The sequence below is a fragment of the Python bivittatus genome, unplaced genomic scaffold, assembly GCF_059951505.1.
Source record: "Python bivittatus isolate LINGU-HERP-01145 unplaced genomic scaffold, Pbiv_v1 ctg000700_np1212, whole genome shotgun sequence".
Taxonomy (NCBI): domain Eukaryota; kingdom Metazoa; phylum Chordata; class Lepidosauria; order Squamata; family Pythonidae; genus Python; species Python bivittatus.
In genome coordinates, this window is record NW_028277098.1 from 104410751 (window position 1) to 104432481 (window position 21731).

At 53.4% G+C, this 21731-nt stretch overlaps 1 protein-coding gene across 1 annotated transcript; it reads left to right on the top strand.

The window, feature by feature from the left end:
- The first annotated feature begins 6815 nt into the window (after nucleotides 1-6815).
- Nucleotides 6816-16007, top strand: SPINT4 (serine peptidase inhibitor, Kunitz type 4). The gene is made up of 4 exons (XM_088154051.1): nucleotides 6816-6972; nucleotides 13713-13874; nucleotides 15120-15260; nucleotides 15845-16007. The coding sequence occupies exons 1-3, from the start codon at nucleotides 6816-6818 to the stop codon at nucleotides 15257-15259; spliced, it is 459 nt and encodes a 152-aa protein (XP_088010177.1). The 3' UTR covers nucleotide 15260; nucleotides 15845-16007.
- The last annotated feature ends 5724 nt before the right edge of the window (nucleotides 16008-21731 follow it).

Consider the following 21731-nt stretch of genomic DNA (forward strand, 5'->3'; position numbering starts at 1 on the left):
GAAACATGGTGTGTGCGTCTCAACCCTCAGGATCCCAAGTCAGGAAATGGGAGTCCAGTTATAACATCCAGCCCAGTGTGCTGAGAGGCCCCTTGCTTGCTGGAGTGGACCCCATAAGGAAATGGCTGTGCTTTGTGGGGAAGGAGGTGGGGAGGGAGGATCCTGCTCCAGCCGGCGCATCTCATCCTGGGTGCATGGAGAGGCTTTGGCTGCTGAAATGCCCGGATGGGATCTTGCTTGCCCTGGGATTCCCATTGCAGGGGGAATCTCTCAGCCTTGGGATGTTCTGTTTTGCAGAAAAGCCTGGGGTGTGTCCCCAGCTACCTTCAGATATCGCCCCTCCTTTGGTGGAGTGTGGAAGTGACTGGGAATGTCCTCGGCAGGAGAAGTGCTGCAATCTTTCTTGCAGGGTTCCTGCATGAATCCTGCCTAAGGTAAGGACATTTACACCTGTTTGACTCCCTGACCAAGCCACCTGCTCTGTAGGGTGTCCTAGATCCCACTATGGACTGAACCCAAGCAGACCTCTTTGGAATCCTTCAGGCTCTCTTGCTTCTTGGATATGCCCTTGGATGGACCAAGCCCCAAATGTGATGATCAGAGGAGAAAATCCAGATATCTCCCATCCTTAGAGAGCAGGCAGCGGAAACCGATCCCGTCTAAGGAGGATCGGCAGAGAGGGTCGCGGGAGGGCAGAGGTGTCTCAGCCGCTGCAAGAGATGGCCTCGTTCTGATCCGGGGGCTCTTTGGCTGCAAAGGACCTGGCCTCCTCTCCTCTTCCCCTCTTGCGGACAGGAAGGCCCTGGTCCCGCCATGCATTTGACATTTATTCTAAATTCCTCTCTTTGACTATACCGAGCCCCCAAAGGCTTCAGAAAGCTCAAGACCCATGGCTTTGATCCACCTAACCCTAAGATTGAGCAGGGCACGTCTGTAGGGGCCTCCTGCTCGTAAGACCTGGGCAGGGCGTAGAAGACCTCTCTGGGCAGAAATGTCATGACTGACTCTCTTTCTAAAGGATCCTCTCAGTGGAGATTCACCACTCAGCTCTTCTGAATTGCGTCTGGTGCCCCAGCTTGGACCAGAGGCCCTTCTGCTCTCGCCAGCCACCACCACGGGGGTCCTTCCCCTCAGACACACGGTGGACTTATTCTTCTTTCCTCACAATAAAGGCATTGGGTCCCTGCTTCCCACCGAGCGGTGTTTTTCTGTCCTTTTGGAGGCCTTCCTCCCTCACCTTGATGCGTCTCCTCCCCATGGCGAGAAGGAGGGCTGAGCAGCAGTGCAGTTGTCCATAAGATGACTTCCAAGAGAGGGGGACCGATAACGTAACCATGGAGTTCTCTGGTGCTGCTCCGCAGCGCAGGGAGGCTGGACCCCTTCGATTGGTCCACCCCGGAGACTAACGGGCCCGGCTGGGTCCCAAAGGGAGCCTGGGGTGTTCCTGCACTGTCCGACCTGGTGGCTGCCTGACCGAGAGGGCAGCTGCAGCTTTGGATCAGATTGCACCCATGTGGCCTCTCTCATCCCCTGGATCCTGCCCCTCCCCTTGGTTTACGGGGGAGTTGAGGGAGATGAAACGGGTGAAGAGACGCCTAGAGCTCCGCTGGAGGGTGACAAGGAGTGAACCTGACCAAACATGAGCTAGAGCCACTATTAAGGCCTAACCCGTGGTGGTAAGTGTGGTGAAACGTCTCCAGCCTTATTGCACCTGCAGATAGCCATCCACTGTTCTCTTTAAGGTGACCCAAGCTGTCTCGGGTAGAGCAGGCTCGGAGGTCTACTTGGTGGCTGTTTGGAGGAATACCCTGGGTGTCTGTACGACAAAATCACTTGGATCCACTCCCATTTGGATTCCAGCCTTGGAGCAGGTCCTATGGAGATGACTGGGCCACAGTCTTGCTTGGTTATATCTGGGAAGAGTTTGATCCTGTTGGGCCTGATGAAGTGGACAGAGTTCTCACAACTATGAGCTTGGTGACCTGTGTATTAGATTCATGTCCCTCCTGGCTGGCTAAGGGAGTGGTCCACTCCCTCCTCAAGAAGCCATTGCTAGACCTAACTGTACTGGACCATTTTTGTCCAGTTTCCAACCTTCCCTTCTTAGGGAAATTTGTGGAGAAGGTGATCATACAGCAACTTCAAAGAATCCTGGAAGATGTGGATTATCTGGACCCCTTTCAATTGGGATTTGGGCCCAAACTGAAACGGCATTGGTTCCACTTTTGGTTGACCTCTGGTGGGAGCAGGACAGGGATAGCGCATCCATCTTTGTTCTTCTTGACCTATTGATGGCTTTCGATATCATTACCATGGTATCCTTCTGGACTGGCTCTGGGGTTGGGAGTGGGCGGACTGCGCTGCGCCTGCTTTCTTCCGTCCTCTGGGGCTGGTTCTAGGGGGGAGGATTGGAGGGGAGAGGTCCTGCCTTTGGCCCCTGCTTTGCGGGGTTCTGCAGAGTTTGGTACTTTCTTTGCCCCTGTTTAACCACTGCATGAAGCTGCTGGCTGAGGTCATCCAATGGAATGGGGTGGGGTACCATCAATATGGCGATGACACCCGGCTTTCCATCTCCACCCCTGGCCAACTAAGAGATGCTGTGGAGGTCCCGTCTCAGGGTCTGAAAGCTGTGGGGTCTGGATGGGTAACAGTTTCAGCTCAGCCCTAATCCGGTTGAGCAGTTTTGGGTTTTAAGCCTCCCTGGTTGTAGGGAGTGTCCAACCCTTTTATTTTTAATTTATTTTTACTTTATCAAATTTATGCACCACCCATCTCACTATACAAGCAAGTCTAGGCGTCTTACACATAAAAAATGATAAAAACAATAACAAATCTTTACTATATATATATAGGGTTAAAAGACGAGGAAAGTGTCATCAAATCACCAACTACCCCCATTGCTGCCAGCCTCCATTAGACCCCCATGCCCGGTGGCAGAGCCAGGCCTTAATGCTCTTCCGGAGGGCCAGAACAGTGGGGGCCAGTCTTAGCTGAGGGAGCAAGATGTTCCACAGGGCGGGGGCGATGGCAGAAAAGGCTCCCCTCCTAGACCCCGCCAGCTGGAATTCTTTAGCCAATGGGGTCCACAACGTGCCCTTCCTGCCAGACCGGGACGAGACAGCTCCTCGGGTAACCCCGGCCATGCCATGCAGGGCTTCAAAGGTCATAACCCTGCAGCATCACACCAAGGAGGGGTGGTGGGATGGACCTCTTGCTCCCTGTCAACACCGATTGGGACTGGTCTTGGAGGAAGGAGGTGAACCGGCACAATGCTGTGCCACCCACCCCCACTCCCACAGCCAACCCAAAAGGATACCATGGTCGATGGTATCGAAAGCCGCCGAGAGGTCAAGAAGAACCAGGATGGATGCACTACCCCCATCCCAGTCTTGCCAGAGGTCATATAAAAGTGCAACCAATGCTGTTTCTGGCCCATGTCCAGGCCTGAAACCTGACTGAAACGGGTCCAGATAATCTGTTTCCTCCAGGATCCTCTGGAGCTGCAGCACCACCACTTTCTCTGCCACCTTCCCCGAAAAGGGGAGATGACAGACTGGACAAAAATTGTCCAGAATGGTGGGGTTGAGTGACGGCTTCTTGAGGAGAGGGGGAACCAGTGCCTCTTTGAAAGGAGCTGGGAACACCCCCTCTCTCAAGGATGAATTGACCATCGCCTGAACCCACCCGCACGTCAACTCCCAGGTGGCCTTGACCAACCAGGAGGGGCATGGATCTAATGCACAGGTGGCTGTGCTTACGGACCTGAGGACCCTGCCTGCTTCCTCAGGCCCAACAGGATCAAACTGTCCCCAGATAACTGGGCAAGTACGCTTCCCAGGCATCTCCAAAGGACCCACACTATGCTTGGCCTCCAGCTAGGAGCAAATCCGAGCAATTTTATCTACCAAATGTTCAGTAAATTCCTCTGCACGGCCCTGAAGGTAGACCTGCGAGCCCCCGGGGTTGCACTACCCCAAACAGAACCTGGGATGTGCGGTTTGGCGGTCCTTCTGGATCCTCAGCTCCTGGTCGAGGAAAAGCTGGCAGCAGTGGCCAGGAGAGGCTTTGCAGAATCGCATGCTGTGTGCCACTTGCGTTCATTCCTAGACTGGGAGGCCCTGCTCACGGTCGCTCGTGCCTTGGTCACCTCCCGGATAGACTACTGCAATGCGCTTTACACGGGGCCATCCTTGAAGAGCGTCTGGAAGCTCCTGTTGGTGCAAAATGCAGCTGCAGGGGGGTTATGTGCAAACTTTGATCAGCACACGCTGCACCTCTGCTTGGTGCGCTGCACTGGTTACCAGCCTGCTTCTGGGTTCAATTCAAGGGGCTGGTGGTGACCTATGAGGCCCTTCATGGCACGAGGCTGGGTTATTTGGGGGACCGCCTCTCTACGATTACACTCAGTGGGTCCCATCTGTTAGGGAATGCCATCTGCTGGCACCCAGGAAGAGCGCCTTTTCTGTCATGGTGCCCACCCTTGGGTACAGCATGCCCCCCGGAGAGTAGATTGCCCCCAATCTTACTGGCTTTTTGTAAGGCCTTAAGACTTGCTTGGCCATCGGTCTCAGAGATCCAGGTGTGCAATAGAGCTTGGACAGTGGCCGTGCTGATCACTGTTGGCAGCTTTTGGTATTCTTTGGCTACTGATTCTCTTTGTTTAGGGTTTTTTTTGGCTTTTTTTTTTAATATGTGTTTCTTGTTTTTGTTTTTCTAACACTTTTTTAATTGCTGTGAGCTGCCCAGAGTCATGTATTTGAGGTGGGTGGCTACATAAACGGAAACAAATAAATAAATGCCTCTCAAAGCCAGCAGTCGGGGTTCAGAAATCCCCTGAAACGCCATCCCCGTGAAGGTCCTACTCCAGAGTAGGCCTGGGATAGGCACGGAGACTCTGCTGTCCTGCCATGGCTCAGCACGGGTGGCCTGGCTGGAGACAATGACGCAAATCAGACAAAGAGCTTTGCCTTTACTGAATGAAGCAGAGCATAAAAAAGAAACTGCAGGGAAAAAGCAGGAAAAGGAAACGGGACAGCAGGGAAAATACCAGGTCTGTGAGGGCTTCTCGTGCCTGAAACACGCGTATGTTCTACACGTGTGCCGTTGTAATCGCCCACCAAAGCCTCCTCTGCGTGCCACCGGTTCATCAGTCACCAGCAGCCTCATCTCTCCGGCGCGGAGGGACGAATCTCTCAGCAGGGAGAAAAGCCTCCATTTCCATCCTCCGCCCTGAAAACGACAGAGGAGCAGAATATGGGCGTCGGGGAGCGTTAAGGGCTGCAGGGACCCCTCCCCAGAACGCGCAATTTAGGCCCTCGCAGAAGCAGTTCCAAGGAAGCCGTCTTCTCCCCGCATCGCCCGCAGCCCGGCGACCCCCTCCCTCCTCCCCCTCGCGCAGCCACGGCGGGCGCATTCTTCCTTTTCGGTCTCTTGCGTGCTCAGCCGAGGCAGGCTCAGTGGGGGGGAGGGATTCTACTTCACGGCCATGGGCACACAGGCTCCCGGGTCGCCCACCGCTGGAGCAGGGCCACGAAGCTTCACGGGAGGGATCTCTGCAGCAAAGGGAAAATGGGGCGCTTCCCTCCTGCCGCCCCAGGGCCCAGCTCCCGTGGCCCCGGCAGCATGCGCTCCTCCCATCCGTGGGTCCGCCTGGACAGGGATCTCGGCCTCCTCCTCTCCGGGGAGCGGCAGCCACAGGTGGGGCCCTGCAGAGCAGCATCCATGCGACGTTTGCTCCAGTGCGGGCTTCCCCCTCTCGCTTGCACACTTGCTGCTGAGGGACCCCAGGCCCTTGTCCCAGAAAGCTCGGTCCTTTACCCGGCGTGCAAGTCCAATGAATCACACCAGGTAGGTGGGAAGGAATAAAGCTTTATCTGCAAATAAAAGGTGGCCAGTAGTAACTTCCCGATGGGCGCACCCCTGCTTGGGGTGGACCCTCTTTTACACAATTCTGAGCAACGCACAGACTATAACCCAGTCGAAAACCATGCGTTCGGTCCAGCTGAGGGTGGACCAATCAGCAGGAAGTAACATGGTTCATCCAAGATATTTTATTTCACCAAACATTCCCGAGTAACTTGGCACCAGGGTCCCATCCATCACCTGAACTGACCAGCCTCCCTAGACAGAGGGGCAGATGGTCCCGGTTTCATCTACGGCTGCCACGTCTATCGAGCAAGAGGCCACCCAGCGGTCAAGGCACTACCCTTGAGTGCAAAACATCGTAAGTGTAACTGTGCTAAATAGCAAGCAATCCGTGGATTAAAATGGTTTATCGATATACGTGAATAGAAAAGATAAAACATGGTTAAAATGGGCTGCCTATCCACGTGTCTCTCAAGGCCAGGCCAGAGGGAGACCCTTCCTTGGGGTTAAGTGGCTTCCCCCACCACCTCGCTTTTTTGGTCTTGCAGAGGCTTCCATGCGTCCTCTGCTCGGGAACCGCAAGGCACACGGTTGCCTTGGCTCCAGAGCTATGATTTGCACATACACCCCGAAATGGGTCAGCATTTGGGTAGGGAATCACTTTCAAACCCTGCCCCTAATGTTGCAAGAGCCTCCCGAGCCACAGCTATGACAATGACAAAGGCGTGTGACCCTTCCGCTGCCTTCAGCCAGGGCACTCTTTGTAATCCTGACATGCCAACCAATGTTGCAATGCAATGGACGTGGATCCGGGAAGGAGCAGTAGCCAGAGGGCTCGCCAGCTCTGCCCTGCGCGAAGCCTGATTGCAACCTTGGTGGGCCTCTGCTGTAAAGATGACAGTTGGTCGTTTGCTTGAGAAAGAGATCTCGACACCTTCCTGTTTCACGCAATGGCCCTTCTCACTTCCTCAAAGCAGGACTTAAATGTCCCTCCAGCCGCAGCCTCGCATTCCTGCCGGAGCAGCAGCATGGAGGCTGTGCATGGCCTCCTCGTTCTGGGTCTCCTCACCCTCCTGGCTGAGCTGCCCCTTTCGATGGGGCAAAAAGGTAAGGGGGGCCTGCTTTGCAAATCGCCCGGCCCCATTAAGGAAGAGTCGCTCAGAGATCTGCAAATGAAATGAAACAGAGGGGAGGGGAGGGGAGGGGAGGGGAGGGGGTTCCGTTACGTTCTGTCCTCTTCCCGGTGCCTCAAGGGCCCTTGTGGGGCAGGACAGCAAGATTGGAGCTAATAAAGAATGAGAAGGGCCTAAGAGAAGGGCCCATGCCCAGCCCCTGCCCGAAGCCCCTCCCTGTTCTCCAGCCAAGACGGGTGCCAACCAGTTGCCAGCGTTCCTCCTCATCTCAGTCGAGGTGGCTGAAGTCTCCCACTTCTTCCACGTCTCTCCTCCCTGAAGGTTCTGCACTTGGCTGAGGAGAGCATTATCCGGATCCCCTGCCTGGCTCAGAGGCCCATAGCACTGCCCCACAACCACACCTTTCGTGCTTCCCCTTCCTTCTGTTCTGACTGAAGTGCTCTTCTCAGGGCCCTATACTCAGACTCTCCCTTCAGTCTGGGCATGGCCCTTGTCCCATTTCTTTCACATTGTCTCTCCTTACCTTTTGTCGGCCCATTCCTCTTGAAGAAGTCATGGGGTTGTTGGAAGAGACCGCAAGGGTCATCTGCTCCGACCCTCTGCAGGGTCAGGAAAAGCAGTTCAACTCACCAGCTGAGAGGTGACTGTTGAGCCTCTCCATAGCAAACAACAGCGTCTGCAGGAGAAGAGTCCCTGATCACCTTCCCTTGGGCACCCTCTAATGTTCCTAAGTGCTCATCAGGGGTCTCAACTCAGTTGTCTTCTCTCCAGAGTGGCCACTCCAAGCTCTCAGCCTGTCCCCACAAGCCATGTCCGGAAGGCCCTGGGTCATCTCTTTGTCTTCTCTGTCCCAACCTTTGAATGTCTTCCTGGAGTGTGGTGCCCAGAGTCACGCACGGTACTGCTTGAGACTCAGCTACCTTTGCTTCCCTTTTCAAGGGCCCTCTTGACCTTTAAGACTTTCTTCCCATGGACTCGTCTTAACTATTTCCCTGGGTTTGCTAAAATTGGCCTTTTAACAATCTGTCGTTCGAATAGGACTGGTTTTTGCACTCAGGGTCTCGCCCCTTGATCTCCAAGCAGTTCCTCCCTGTTAGGATGTGCTCATTACACTCGGGGCCCACTCCGCCCAGTTCTGCTCCCAGTACTTGGCGTTCAGTTTCCAGCCCTCTGGGCCCATTTCCCAGCTCTCCGGAAGAAGACCCCTCTGTGTTCGCAGGAGCGCCCCACTGCAGAAACCTCCTGCCTTTCCCCGTTGGCACCGTCTGCGCAGGCCGTTGTTCGCCTCTAGCATCCCCTCTCTTCTTGCGCCTCGTCCCTGGGTAGGAAGGAGTGGAGAAAACCCCACCGGTGTCCCCAGCTTCTCCCCCTCCTTCCCAGACGGTGCTATTTGTGCCCAGATGCCTTGTTTCAGATTTGAACTTTGGGGTCGTATGCAGGAGCGACCCGTGCAAGGGGGCGTACAGCACACAGAGGGGTCTTGTTCATCTACAAAGGCTTTGCTGGTGAAGCATCACGAACACCCACACTCATGCTCACTCGCACCACTGCAAAGCTGGCAGGGGACGTGCAGAAGCGCTCCATAGATGATAGCTGCATGCATGACTTGGGGGTCTTCCAACCAGTCTTGCACCCTTTCCCTTGGACCTCTTGGCGGGAGAAGGTCTTGAGGTTCATGTCCTACATTCTTGGGTGAAACGTACACGTTGGATATTAACTTTTAATGTTTGCAGCTGTTCCGTAAGCACATTCCTCGCCTATTGTCTGCCTGGTGCATTGTGTACCCGCTTGATGTACGTCCCTGTTTGCTGTAAAGCTAAAAAGGCGAAGGGCGGATGCTGTTGTCACACCGAGAAGAGCCTCCCAGGAAGTGTGACCTATACGCCGAGGCCACTGGGGGTCCAGCTTTGGCAGAAGTATTGGGATTGTGCCGCCCGGAATACGTGCGACGTATAGCCCTAGAGGGGAGGAAGAACACGCTGGCTTCAGGCGGGCCTGTGGGCCTGTCCCATAGACCAGCTGGAAAGGCCGGGGGGCTGTTCTGTAATGGCTGAGATAGAGGAACTGGAAAAAAGTCTCCCGCAGTCATTTCACCAAGGAGTTTCTCTTGCCATTACTGAAGATAATGCACTAGTTGAAGTTCCCAGAGAGTCTTCGAGGGCAGCTTCACGTAAAGAGAATTACAGGGACCCAGTCAGAAGATGACCAGAGCATGACAGGGGGATGTTCTGCAGAGCCTCCTGCTCCAAGTGCACCAGCCGAAGCCAGCCGAAGGTTCCCACCCTGCTCTTCCAGGAGAGCCCTTAGTCCAGGGGCCTTGAGCCAGCTCCCCATGGAGCATGGCCCCTTTACGAACTGGAGTTGATGCAGTGAAGTTGGCGACCGCCAAGGGGTGGCCAGAGCCCTGTCTCTTTGTCTGCCCGTGGATGTCTGGGTGACCCAAACCGGGAGGGGATTGCGAACACCTCAGAAGGCCAACTTGAACGCTGGGCCCTCTTCAACAGAACGGGGCTCGTGGCGAGGACTGCGGGGTCCTGCACGATGGTGGCTTTTCTGTGTTTTTATCTTGGCAAGCCACCCGGAGTTCCTTGTGTGAGACGGGTGGCTATATACATCATCTGAATAAATAAATGGGGGAAAACAAGATACAAGACAGGTAGTGCCTGGCTCATCAGTAGCGTTGGTAAGAAGGATCTGGGGGTTTTGGTAGACCATAATTCAGCATGAGCCAGCAGTGTGCTGCGACTGCCCCAAAGCCAGTGCAATCTTGGGCTGCATCCGTGGCGGTTCCAATGCCGAGATCAAAGGAAGGGCTAGTGCCACTCTGGGCTGCACTGCTCGGGCCACCCTTGGCCTCCTGCGTCCAGCTCTGGTCGCCACCATCAAGAGGGACGCAGGGGAGCTGGGAAGAGCGCAGAGAAGAGCGACAGGACGGTGAGGAGCTCGGGGTGTGACTCCTACGGAGAGCAGCTAAAGGGACTTGGTGGGCTTAGCCTGAAGAAGAGGAAGCTGAGGGGAGCCATAACAGCAGAAGGGAAGTCCCAGGGCAGGCAGTGTGGACTTATTCTCTGCAGTGTCCGAAGGCAAGACACGAGCCAGCAGGTGGAAGCTTCCAGAGGGAGATCCAGACTTGAGCAGAGGAGGACTTGCCTGCCTGTGGCCACCCTCTTAGCTTCTCGTCCTCTCCCATGAGCGCTGGTGCTATCCTGGTTTCAGCCAGCTACTGAATGAACGTCCACTCCATCTTGGTTGGGTCAGATCCGAGCCTGTTTTCCTTCATCCAGACCCTGACAGTGTCCAGAAACTGGGCCGGAACTTACATTGCATCAGCCCAAGGCAGAGACGCAGGATTGTCGGCACGATGTTGATGATGCCCCACCATAAATAAACTGGTGGCTGACCTCTCTCAGTGGTTCCGAGTTGAACAGGAGAGGGAAGGACCAAGCCCGTGGCTCCCCATGATGGAGTGGCTGAGGGCCCAGCCTCGCGGTCCCTGCAACCCCTGACTGGATCTACTCACTTAGGTGGGACCAAAACCACTACTGGGTGATGCCTCCAACATCCAAATCGTACAGGTGATCCGGAAGGATACTGTGGTCAATAGTCTCAAGGGCCATTGAGACATCTGGCAGAAGGAGGGTGGCTGCATCGCTTCCACCCAAGTGCAGCCCAAGTACAGATCATCCAGTTCAGTTCAAGTTTCCTAGCCAGCCTACAACCGCTCTACCACAGGTCCAGATAATCCACGTTTCGCAGGCCCGTCTGAAGTTGTCGCCCTGCTACGTCAGCTGTAGAATAAATGTACAGACGTCAGTCTGGCCACATTCTGCTGGCTTTTTCAGTGTCCCGTGTGTTCCCCGTTGTTCAGAGCGGGCTTTTATCCGAGTAACATAGTGGGTGGAGGGAGCCACGGGGATGACCTTGGAGAAGATGGCTAGAAGCAAAGAAAACACACATTAAGCCAGGAACTGAGGCCCCAACTGATGACTTACAGAAGATCTCAGTTCTGGTAGCCATTTTATTGTTTTAGTAGGTTTTAATGAGCGATATCATTTTGTATGAACTGATTATGGTTTCCTTCCCTTCTTTCTTTGTATGCAACCCAGAGTCACTGGGGCATATAAATGGATAAATAAATAAATAAATATCACGAGGACAAGAGGGGGAAGAGCTGTTGTCAGGCACGATGGTGTTTGGGTCCAGCACAAATGGTGAGAGGTCCTTTATGGGGCCATTGGGCTTCTCGTTTTCTTCTGGGAGTTTCCCCAAGGGTGGGCTTTCCAGAGGGTTGACCACCCTCCATTTGCTTTGAGCCCGGGTGGGATCCGGAGACATCTCTCTTCAGGCTTTTGCCCTCTCAGATGGGACCAGATCTCAAAATCTTTCCTGCTCCCCCCCCCCTCAAGAGTGGGAAAAGGCCACCTCAGCTTTGGCACGCCCTCCAAGGGGGAGAAACCTCCCTCCCTCCTCCCTCACTTTTGTCCCTGAACTGCAGCTGCCAAGGGCTCTCCCTGATGGCTTATAAGGGAAGGGAGGGCTGGTGAGCAGCGGCTGAGCCAGGATGCCACCGGGTAGCCTTCTCCTGCTGGTGGGGCTCCTCGGCCTCTGGACCGAGATGACCCCTATCTCTGGATGGCGGACTCATGGTAAGAGATGCTTTTTCCTCCCTCCGTTGAAAGAAGAATCTCAGCATCTGTTCCCAGGTGTCAGGAGCTTAGCCAAGAGGCAATCTCCCACCACGTGCTGGTGGTGAGAGAGGTGCGCCTGGCAAAGTATCCAGAAAGCTCGTGCACGCGGTTTCCTGTGTTTTATACGCTCGACCCTCTGAGAGAAAGGCAGACTGCTTCCGAACATGGTGGCCTATTTAGCCATCGTGGAAATACCAGCCGCTCTCCATGAATCTGTTCACTCCTCTAGCATCTTCAGACACAGAACCTCCGTTAGACATTGTCCCGATCAAGGTTGACTGCTGTCCTTAATAAATGCCCTTTATGAAAACTTTGGCCACATTCCCACTTTACCATAACGTCTCCTCCTTTTTTCTCAACCTCTTCCTGTCCTTGGCTCCGCATTTGTTTTTGAGGACAACAAAATCCTGCAGATTGCTTAAGTTGCTGAAAACCAGTTTGTGCTTGCTGACTCAAGGATCCCATGATGTGGCAATGAACAGGATGTTAAGGCTGGAAGGAATAATGGATGTCGTGGCCAAAACAGGAGCACAACGCTGAGGAGGAGAACCGGGTTTATTTCAAGAAAGAGGGACCCCGAACAACGGGAAGGCGTAGAATTTATACACTTTTGAGGCTGAGAGGCGGGAAATCTGAGGGATCTGATCGAGGATGGTTTGGATAGATGTTAAATGGGGGGAAAATGGTCTTTCTGTTGTGAGATAAGAACCAGGGCAAAGCCTTAGCAGACAGGTGATGCCCTCCCATTGTACTATCAGTAGGATAGTATTAAGAGGGCTATTTTCGGCAGCTTCGCTCTTGGGTCATGCAACAGCCTGGAGCTGATCCTGTTTTGCATGAGCAAAGAACGGCAGAAGCAAGTGGAGAAAAGAGGCTGCAGGAGAGGCGAGGGGGAGGGGGCAGAAAGAGGGGCAGGGGAGGAGTAAAGAGTTTGCTGCGGGAGAGGCAGGTGGGGGGGGAGTGTACGGCTTTATTTTATTATTTTTCCACCACACGGAGGCCTGAGATCTGGAACGCAAGGTGCCAGGAAGGAAAGTCCTCTGCTGTCCACAGCCATCTGCTCCGTTTCTAAATGTCCCTCCCACTGTATGGCCTAAACCTGCTTCTATGGAATCTCTCCCCGCTGGTTTCAGCCCCATCCCAGGGAGCCACAGAGGAGCACTCTGGCCCATCTGCTCATGAGGGTCTTTCCAGAGACCTCTGCCAGGTCTCCCCTGAATTTCTCCACGGGAATTGGTTCCCAGGCACCTCACAAGGGTGTCCCAATGGGTCAATGGCCTTCTTAACTGGCAGTGGTGCAGCTGTACACTTATCAAGCCAAGAGTTAAGGGCCTCCCACTTCTCCCCCTTCCATTGTGTCAGAAAACGACAGACACGGGTTCGGTTGTCCAGTAGACAGAAGTTTTTATTGGGCACGTTTGCAAAGGTGGGTCCCTCCCGCAGCAATGGAGGAACCCCGAAGCAAGGTCTGACAGGTTTTTATACCCCCTATCTGTCCTCCCCCTCCTGCGAGGGCTTGGCTCACAATCTCACCTTTTTTACCGCCCCGGAGCGCCGCTAATTAACCGCAAAACCGCAGACATTCCACTTTCCGAATCCAATCAGCGCAATACACATTCCAATCCCCACTTGACCCGACAGCCGCCCCCTGCCGTTTCTCTTCACTCTGGTGCGATCGTGCCTCTTGCCTGCAGTCTTTCCTCCCTCCTGCCGTCCCTCTCCACTCTGGTGCGAGTGTGCCTTCTGCCCATCCTCCCTCCTGCCACCCCCCCAAGGCTGCCCCATGGTGCACAGCGCTCTCCCCTAGCAAACATGGTTCGTTTGAGGCCCTCACTTCTCCCTGCCTTCTCACAATTGTAATGCTCATTAATCTCAGGGTGACTCTTGCCCCAGATATAGAGACCCCCCCCTCCTTTTGACTGGAAGCGTGGGGAGGCATGTTAGAGATTTGCATGCCAGCTACTCTAAGAAGAGATGGACTACACTGGACTCCCTTCCAAGCCAACGAACCCTCTTTTCGCAACAGAAAGATGTCTCCTCCCTGCTGACCCGGGACCATGTAAAGCCTACATCCGTCGCTTTTTCTACAACCGACATTCTCACAAGTGCGAGCAGTTCATTTATGGTGGCTGTGGGGGAAACGCCAACAATTTTGAGACTTTAGAGGAATGCCGTTTCACCTGTCAAGGTAAAGGGGGCGGCAGCTCTGGCGGTGGGTTGGCACTGGCAAGGAAGTCCAAATTGGAGGAAAAGAGGGAGCAGCCTCAGACCCAAAGATCAGTGGAATGAAGTTTTGCCGAGGAAAGGCCAATCTAGACCCAACCTTGGGCAAAATTCTGCCAAGTGGGAGAGAAGCGCCATCCCGGCTCCCTTGTCTTCTGCCGGTCCTCCCAGGTGGACGTTGAGTGGTGCGTGCAAAGACAGCAGCAGAAAAATAACGAAGTGCCCATTACAGCTTGTACAGGATAGATTCAAACAGCCATCACTGTTCTACAGCGGTTTATTGCATGGAAACAAACTATGGTTTCCTTCAGGGATGTTCGGATGTCACCACAAGCCACACAAAGGTAAAAGATGGCTTATTGCTGTAGGAGGTGCAAGCGGTGTTCCTCCCCTCTAAAATAGAAGGCCTTGCGCCCTCTCAGTGGAGAACCGCCTTTCCCATCAGATCTTCTGCGGTGGCCTTCAGCTGCAAGGGAGCACACTGAGTAACGCCTCCCCTCTCACCTTCACACCAGCCGTTTCGTGTGCTGGGTAAATGCGCCTATTTCGTTTCCAGTGGGACTCTCTCGTGCGTGCTGAGAACCAGCCCCTGTGGAAACCCACTTGACTTTGCCTTTGGTGAACAAATTAGGCAAACAAATTTCTCGCATCTGGTCCAAACCCAACTCAGTGCAGCAACCCACATTCAACCTTCCTCAAAAGACACCTGTTGAGTTTCTGCTTGAACAAGCTAGAGAAGGGAGCCCAAAATCAAGTGGGTTTCCACATTGGCTGGTTTTACAGTTGGATTCCTCTTGCAGTTACGACTTTGCTCCTGTCATTCCACTTGAATCTGCCAACTTGTCGCTTAATTCCCTGTTGCCTTCAGAAATTCTTTGTATGTCCAGAAGGAAAGCAAGCTTCCTCTTTGAAGGAAACATGGTGTGTGCGTCTCAACCCTCAGGATCCCAAGTCAGGAAATGGGAGTCCAGTTATAACATCCAGCCCAGTGTGCTGAGAGGCCCCTTGCTTGCTGGAGTGGACCCCATAAGGAAATGGCTGTGCTTTGTGGGGAAGGAGGTGGGGAGGGAGGATCCTGCTCCAGCCGGCGCATCTCATCCTGGGTGCATGGAGAGGCTTTGGCTGCTGAAATGCCCGGATGGGATCTTGCTTGCCCTGGGATTCCCATTGCAGGGGGAATCTCTCAGCCTTGGGATGTTCTGTTTTACAGAAAAGCCTGGGGGGTGTCCCCGGCCACCTCCAGATACGGTCACCATTTGTCTCGCGAGGTGTGGAAGTGACTGGGAATGTCCTGGGAAGCAGAAGTGTTGCTCTTTTGCTTGTTTGAGGGACTGCATGGATCCCGTCTAAGGTAAGGACATTTACACCTGTTTGACTCCCTGACCAAGCCACCTGCTCTGTAGGGTGTCCTAGATCCCACTATGGACTGAACCCAAGCAGACCTCTTTGGAATCCTTCAGGCTCTCTTGCTTCTTGGATATGCCCTTGGATGGACCAAGCCCCAAATGTGATGATCAGAGGAGAAAATCCAGATATCTCCCATCCTTAGAGAGCAGGCAGCGGAAACCGATCCCGTCTAAGGAGGATCGGCAGAGAGGGTCGCGGGAGGGCAGAGGTGTCTCAGCCGCTGCAAGAGATGGCCTCGTTCTGATCCGGGGGCTCTTTGGCTGCAAAGGACCTGGCCTCCTCTCCTCTTCCCCTCTTGCGGACAGGAAGGCCCTGGTCCCGCCATGCATTTGACATTTATTCTAAATTCCTCTCTTTGACTATACCGAGCCCCCAAAGGCTTCAGAAAGCTCAAGACCCATGGCTTTGATCCACCTAACCCTAAGATTGAGCAGGGCACGTCTGTAGGGGCCTCCTGCTCGTAAGACCTGGGCAGGGCGTAGAAGACCTCTCTGGGCAGAAATGTCATGACTGACTCTCTTTCTAAAGGATCCTCTCAGTGGAGATTCACCACTCAGCTCTTCTGAATTGCGTCTGGTGCCCCAGCTTGGACCAGAGGCCCTTCTGCTCTCGCCAGCCACCACCACGGGGGTCCTTCCCCTCAGACACACGGTGGACTTATTCTTCTTTCCTCACAATAAAGGCATTGGGTCCCTGCTTCCCACCGAGCGGTGTTTTTCTGTCCTTTTGGAGGCCTTCCTCCCTCACCTTGATGCGTCTCCTCCCCATGGCGAGAAGGAGGGCTGAGCAGCAGTGCAGTTGTCCATAAGATGACTTCCAAGAGAGGGGGACCGATAACGTAACCATGGAGTTCTCTGGTGCTGCTCCGCAGCGCAGGGAGGCTGGACCCCTTCGATTGGTCCACCCCGGAGACTAACGGGCCCGGCTGGGTCCCAAAGGGAGCCTGGGGTGTTCCTGCACTGTCCGACCTGGTGGCTGCCTGACCGAGAGGGCAGCTGCAGCTTTGGATCAGATTGCACCCATGTGGCCTCTCTCATCCCCTGGATCCCGCCCCTCCCCTTGGTTTACGGGGGAGTTGAGGGAGATGAAACGGGTGAAGAGACGCCTAGAGCTCCGCTGGAGGGTGACAAGGAGTGAACCTGACTGTGACGGACTGTATCTACGAGGAGGAGGGCGATGTGGGAGGGGGGAGGGGGGAGCAGGCAAGAGGCAGCCCAGCCTGCAGGGGGAGCGTGGGAAGCGAAAGAGGTTCAGGGTAGCCACTCCTGTATTTCCACTAGTAGCTGTAGTATAGATTTGGTCTGGCAAGACTGATGTCAGGCCCAGCCCAAGACAACAAGGGAACGGTCCAGTCCGGTGCAGCTCCGTTATTAGCTTACACCTTATAGACAGAATCCTTTTGGGTTGCGCTACCCCAAACAGAACCTGGGATGTGCGGTTTGGCGGTCCTTCTGGATCCTCAGCTCCTGGTCGAGGAAAAGCTGGCAGCGGTGGCCAGGAGAGGCTTTGCAGAATCGCATGCTGTGTGCCACTTGCGTTCATTCCTAGACTGGGAGGCCCTGCTCACGGTCGCTCGTGCCTTGGTCACCTCCCGGATAGACTACTGCAATGCGCTTTACACGGGGCCATCCTTGAAGAGCGTCCGGAAGCTCCTGTTGGTGCAAAATGCAGCTGCAGGGGGGTTATGTGCAAACTTTGATCAGCACACGCTGCACCTCTGCTTAGTGCACTGCACTGGTTACTAGCCTGCTTCTGGGTTCAATTCAAGGGGCTGGTGGTGACCTATCAGGCCCTTCATGGCACGAGGCTGGGTTATTTGGGGGACCGCCTCTCTACGATTACACTCAGTGGGTCCCATCTGTTAGGGAATGCCATCTGGTGGCACCCAGGAAGAGCGTCTTTTCTGTCATGGTGCCCACCCTTTATGGGAGAGATCTCTGCAGCAAAGGGAAAATGGGGTGCCTCCCTCCTGCCTCCCCAGGGCCCGGCTGCCGTGGCCCCGGCAGCATGCGCTCCTCCCATCCGTGGGTCCGCCTGGCCAGGGATCTCGGCCTCCTCCTCTCTGGGGAGCGGCAGCCACAGGTGGGGCCCTGCAGAGCAGCATCCATGCGATGTTTGCTCCAGTGCGGGCTTCCCCCTCTCGCTTGCACACTTGCTGCTGAGGGGCCCCAGGCCCTTGTCCCAGAAAGCTCGGTCCTTTACCCGGCGTGCAAGCCCCATGAATCACACCAGGTAGGTGGGAAGGAATAAAGCTTTATCTGCAAATAAAAGGTGGCCAGTAGTAACTTCCCGATGGGCGCACCCCTGCTTGGGGTGGACCCTCTTTTACACAATTCTGAGCAACGCACAGACTATAACCCAGTCGAAAACCATGCGTTCGGTCCAGCTGAGGGGGGACCAATCAGCAGGAAGTAACATGGTTCATCCGAGATATTTTATTTCACCAAACATTCCCGAGTAACTTGGCACCGGGGTCCCATCCATCACCTGAACTGACCGGCCCCCCTAGACAGAGGGGCAGATGGTCCCAGTTTCATCTACGGCTGCCACGTCTATCGAACAAGAGGCCACCCAGCGGTCAAGGCAGTAGCAGTGGGGGCAAAACAACATAACTGTGCTAAATAGCAAGCAATCCCTGGATTAAAATGGTTTATCAATATATGTAAATAGAAAAGATAAAACATGGTTAAAATGGGCTGCCTACCCATGTCTGTCTCAAGGCCAGGCCAGAGGGAGACCCTTCCTGGGGTCAAGCGGCTTCCTTTTATTGGTCTTGCAGAGGCTTCCGTGCGTCCTCTGCTCAGGAAGCGCAAGGCGCACGGTTGCCTTGGCTCCAGGAGGCTGCACAGCCACTGCTCCTTTGGGGAGGCTCTTGGCTGGGCTGGGGGGAAGGCTGGGCCTGTGGGAGGAGGCAGGGGGGGCGAGAGGCAGCCTCAACGGGCAGGAGCACCGGGGGGGGTGAGCCTCCATCTCCCTCGCCACGGAACTGGGGTCTTCCCGCTGCGGCCTCTGTCCCTCCCCTGGGAGATAGGACTCTCCGCTGGGCCCATCGAGGTCCTCCTCTGGCCTGCTCAAGACCTCCTCAAGTTGGGGCTGGAGTGGGGAGGAATGGGGATACGCGTACGTGTGTGTGGAGCTTTGGGGATGTCGTGGACACGTTTGTGCAGGTTCCTTCGGCAGCAATATGGCGGCCTTCGGGCAAGTTTTGGGACTGCAGACCTGGGAGCTCTTGGTGGTCCCCCATCCACGGCTACCACGTCCAGCCCTGCTTGGGTGTTCCGGACCAGCCAAGGAGGACGCGGTGCTGCCACGTCTGTGCCCGGTGGGTTCCCCGTCCTTCTCGTCCCCATCACTGTTCCCCACCTGGTGGGTTGTCCCCCTTTGTATCTGCTGCAGATGGGGGGCACCCCTATGCCCAGCTTAGGTGGTTGAGCCTGGACCCCCTCTCCATGGCACCAGCTGCCCCCCAGAAACATGATGCAAAACAGCCAATCTGAAGGCAGCCCCAGCAGGAACGGGCAGCAGCAGCCTCTCTTCCTGCCCAAAGGGGCCCCAGGCGTGGACTCGGGGAATGGGGAGGGGGAACCTAAGGCAGCCTGCGCCTGCTGGCAATGCCTTCCCCGTCCCCCTTGGCACCAGCTGCTTGCCCCAGAGCCCCAGGCCAGCACCTGTCCCACCTGCCTGCCCCACCATGACCTGGGAGCCCTCGTTGCGGTTTTTGAGGAAACTGGACGGCGCTGAACCGTTTTTCACAATGAATCTGGCAATGAACTTACTGGCTATATTCCCCTCATGCATAGAAATTGATGCAGCATAAACAATTAATTCTATTCTCATCTGTTATGGAGAAATGCCAGAAGGCCCAAGCGCACCTTCCCCTGGATCCACGGTGGCATTTCACAAGTGGAAAATTGCCTTGGCCAAAAAGAGCAAAAAGCTTTGAAGATGGGCCAGTTGGACATCATATATTATTTTATTTATTTATTTATATTTCGAATTTAGATGCCGTCCATTTCACAAAAAAGTGACTCTGGGTGGTTCACAATAAAACAGCAATAAATATTAATTAAAATACGATAAAAACAATATAAAAATACAGTAAAACTAGAATAAAGCCAAAGACATACGCAAAAAATATCTTCCAAGATGTTGATGATCAGTAAGATGATAACATATGGGAGCATCTTCAAGGTGCTAGCCCCCCCAGGGTTGGTTGCCCCTTTTCTCACCCCATGCCAGTTGGCAGAGCCAGGTCTTGACTGCTTTCCAGAAGGACAAGAGAGTTGGGGCCTACCTCACCTCTGGGGGAAGCGTATTCCATAGGGCAGGGGCCACGGCAGAGAAGGCTCTCCTTCCGGACCTCGCCAGTCGACATTCTTTCATCGATGGGGTCCGCAGCATACCCCCCCGCCTGACTGGGTGGGATGGGTAGGTATAATGGGGGTGAGACGGTCTGTCAAGTAACCCTGTCCCATGTCATGTAGGGCTTTAAAGGTGATAACCTACACCTTGAATTGGACCCGGAAGCAAACTGGGACCCAGTGCAGCTCACGCAGCAAAGGTGTAATACATGCCATCTTTGGGGCACCTAAAATTGCCCGTGCAGCTGCATTTTGAACCAGCTGAAGCTTCCAGATACTCTTCAAGGGTAGCCCCGTGTAGAGCGCATTGCAATAGTCTATGCGGGAGATGACTAGGGCCTGAGTGACTGACTGGAGGGACTCCCGATCCAGGAAAGGGCGTAACTGGTGCACAACATGTAGTTGAGCAAAGGCCCTCCTGGCCATGACTGCCACCTGGCTCTTCGAGCAGGAGTCGTGAGTCCAGGAGCACCCCCAGATTATGCACCGGTTCTGTCTGGGGTAGTGCGACCCCAATCAGAACCAAAGATGGTAAACTTCCAGATACAGAGGAGCCCCCAACCCACAGCCACTGCATTAGTTGCATTAATATTTTTTCCCTAACAGATTACCCTTGTCTAAACAATTATCATATGGCACAGAAATAGGGAATATAAATATTTAGAATGTCTGCATCTCTCATCAAATTGGAGAAATATATCTATGTGGACTTCCGGGGGAGGTATGGCAAACTGAAGATGTCTCTGCGAAAGCGGAACTGACAACTGTGGCAAAGACCAAGAAACCGGTGAGTAGACCAGTTCCTTGCAACCTCTCTGGATAAGGAGAGGATGGGAGATTGCCCACTGGTGCTCCAGACAGCTGCTCCTTGCAAGGAGACTGCAGGACAGAGGTTTTCCGTGGGTTTGAGCACCAAGAGATGACAGAATTAGCCATCATGCTTGCAACTGTGGCAGAGACTTTAAAGGGCACTAAGTTCACAAACCTGACTTTCTAATCACTTTCAGAAATTGCTCATTAACTACTTCTAAGCTATTCGTGACCTTTGGACTGACAAGTCTGAAAATGCCCGGTGAGTCTGCCTTTAATCCTGAACAAAAGAAAATTTTAATCATAAGCGTAAGAATGTAAGGATCTGAAATAAACAACAAAAAGCTAAATAAGATTTTGATCTTAGAAAGTTGTAAATGAACTAAGGGTCCTGATAAAATTGGAATATTGAAAATTTTTACAATATGATTTTGGAATTAATTATAAAGAACAAAGAGCTTCTCATGGGAAATAGATTCTGTTTTGGCTTTTACAAGACACAACAAAGATAAGCAATTTTATGATTTCAAAAACTGGACACTAGAAGGGGCTAAAGTTTTTAGGTAGAAGAAAGATCTACAAGCCTGTAAAATGTTGAAAACATAACAATGAAAACATTGAAGGAGACTTTTGGACTTCCAGAGAAGAAATAGTGAATTGAAGATGGCTCCGCTAAAATTGGAGCCGATGACCATGGTGAAATGAGGAGCCGGCGAGTAGTAATTCCTCTCCAGACAAGGAGAGGACTTGAGATCACCCACAAGTGCTCCAGACAGCTGCTTCTCACAAGGAGAACACAAGACAGCTCAAAACACAGTTGGTACCTTTGTAAGGACACTAAGTTCACGTGCTTCCTTTTCTAATCACTTTCAGAAATTGCTTGTTAACTGCTTTTCAGCTATTAGGAACCTTTGGATTGACAAGCCTGAAAACACTGGGTGAGTTTCCTTCAATCCTTGGTGAAAGAAGTTTAACTACAAATTTAAGAATTTAAAAAATATATGTATATATTTTTTGAATAAACAGAAAAGGGGTGATTAAAACTTTGATTTTAGAAAGTTACAAATGGACTAAGAGTCCAGATAAATTTGAAATAAGTTTTTGGAATTAATTGTAAAGAATCCTTCCCATGGGAAGAGGCATTTAATTAAAAAAAAAGAAAAAACTTTAAAAATTGGACATTAGAGAGAACTAGAGGGAACTAAAGATTACAATTAAAGGAAAAGAACACTCAAACTTGAGTT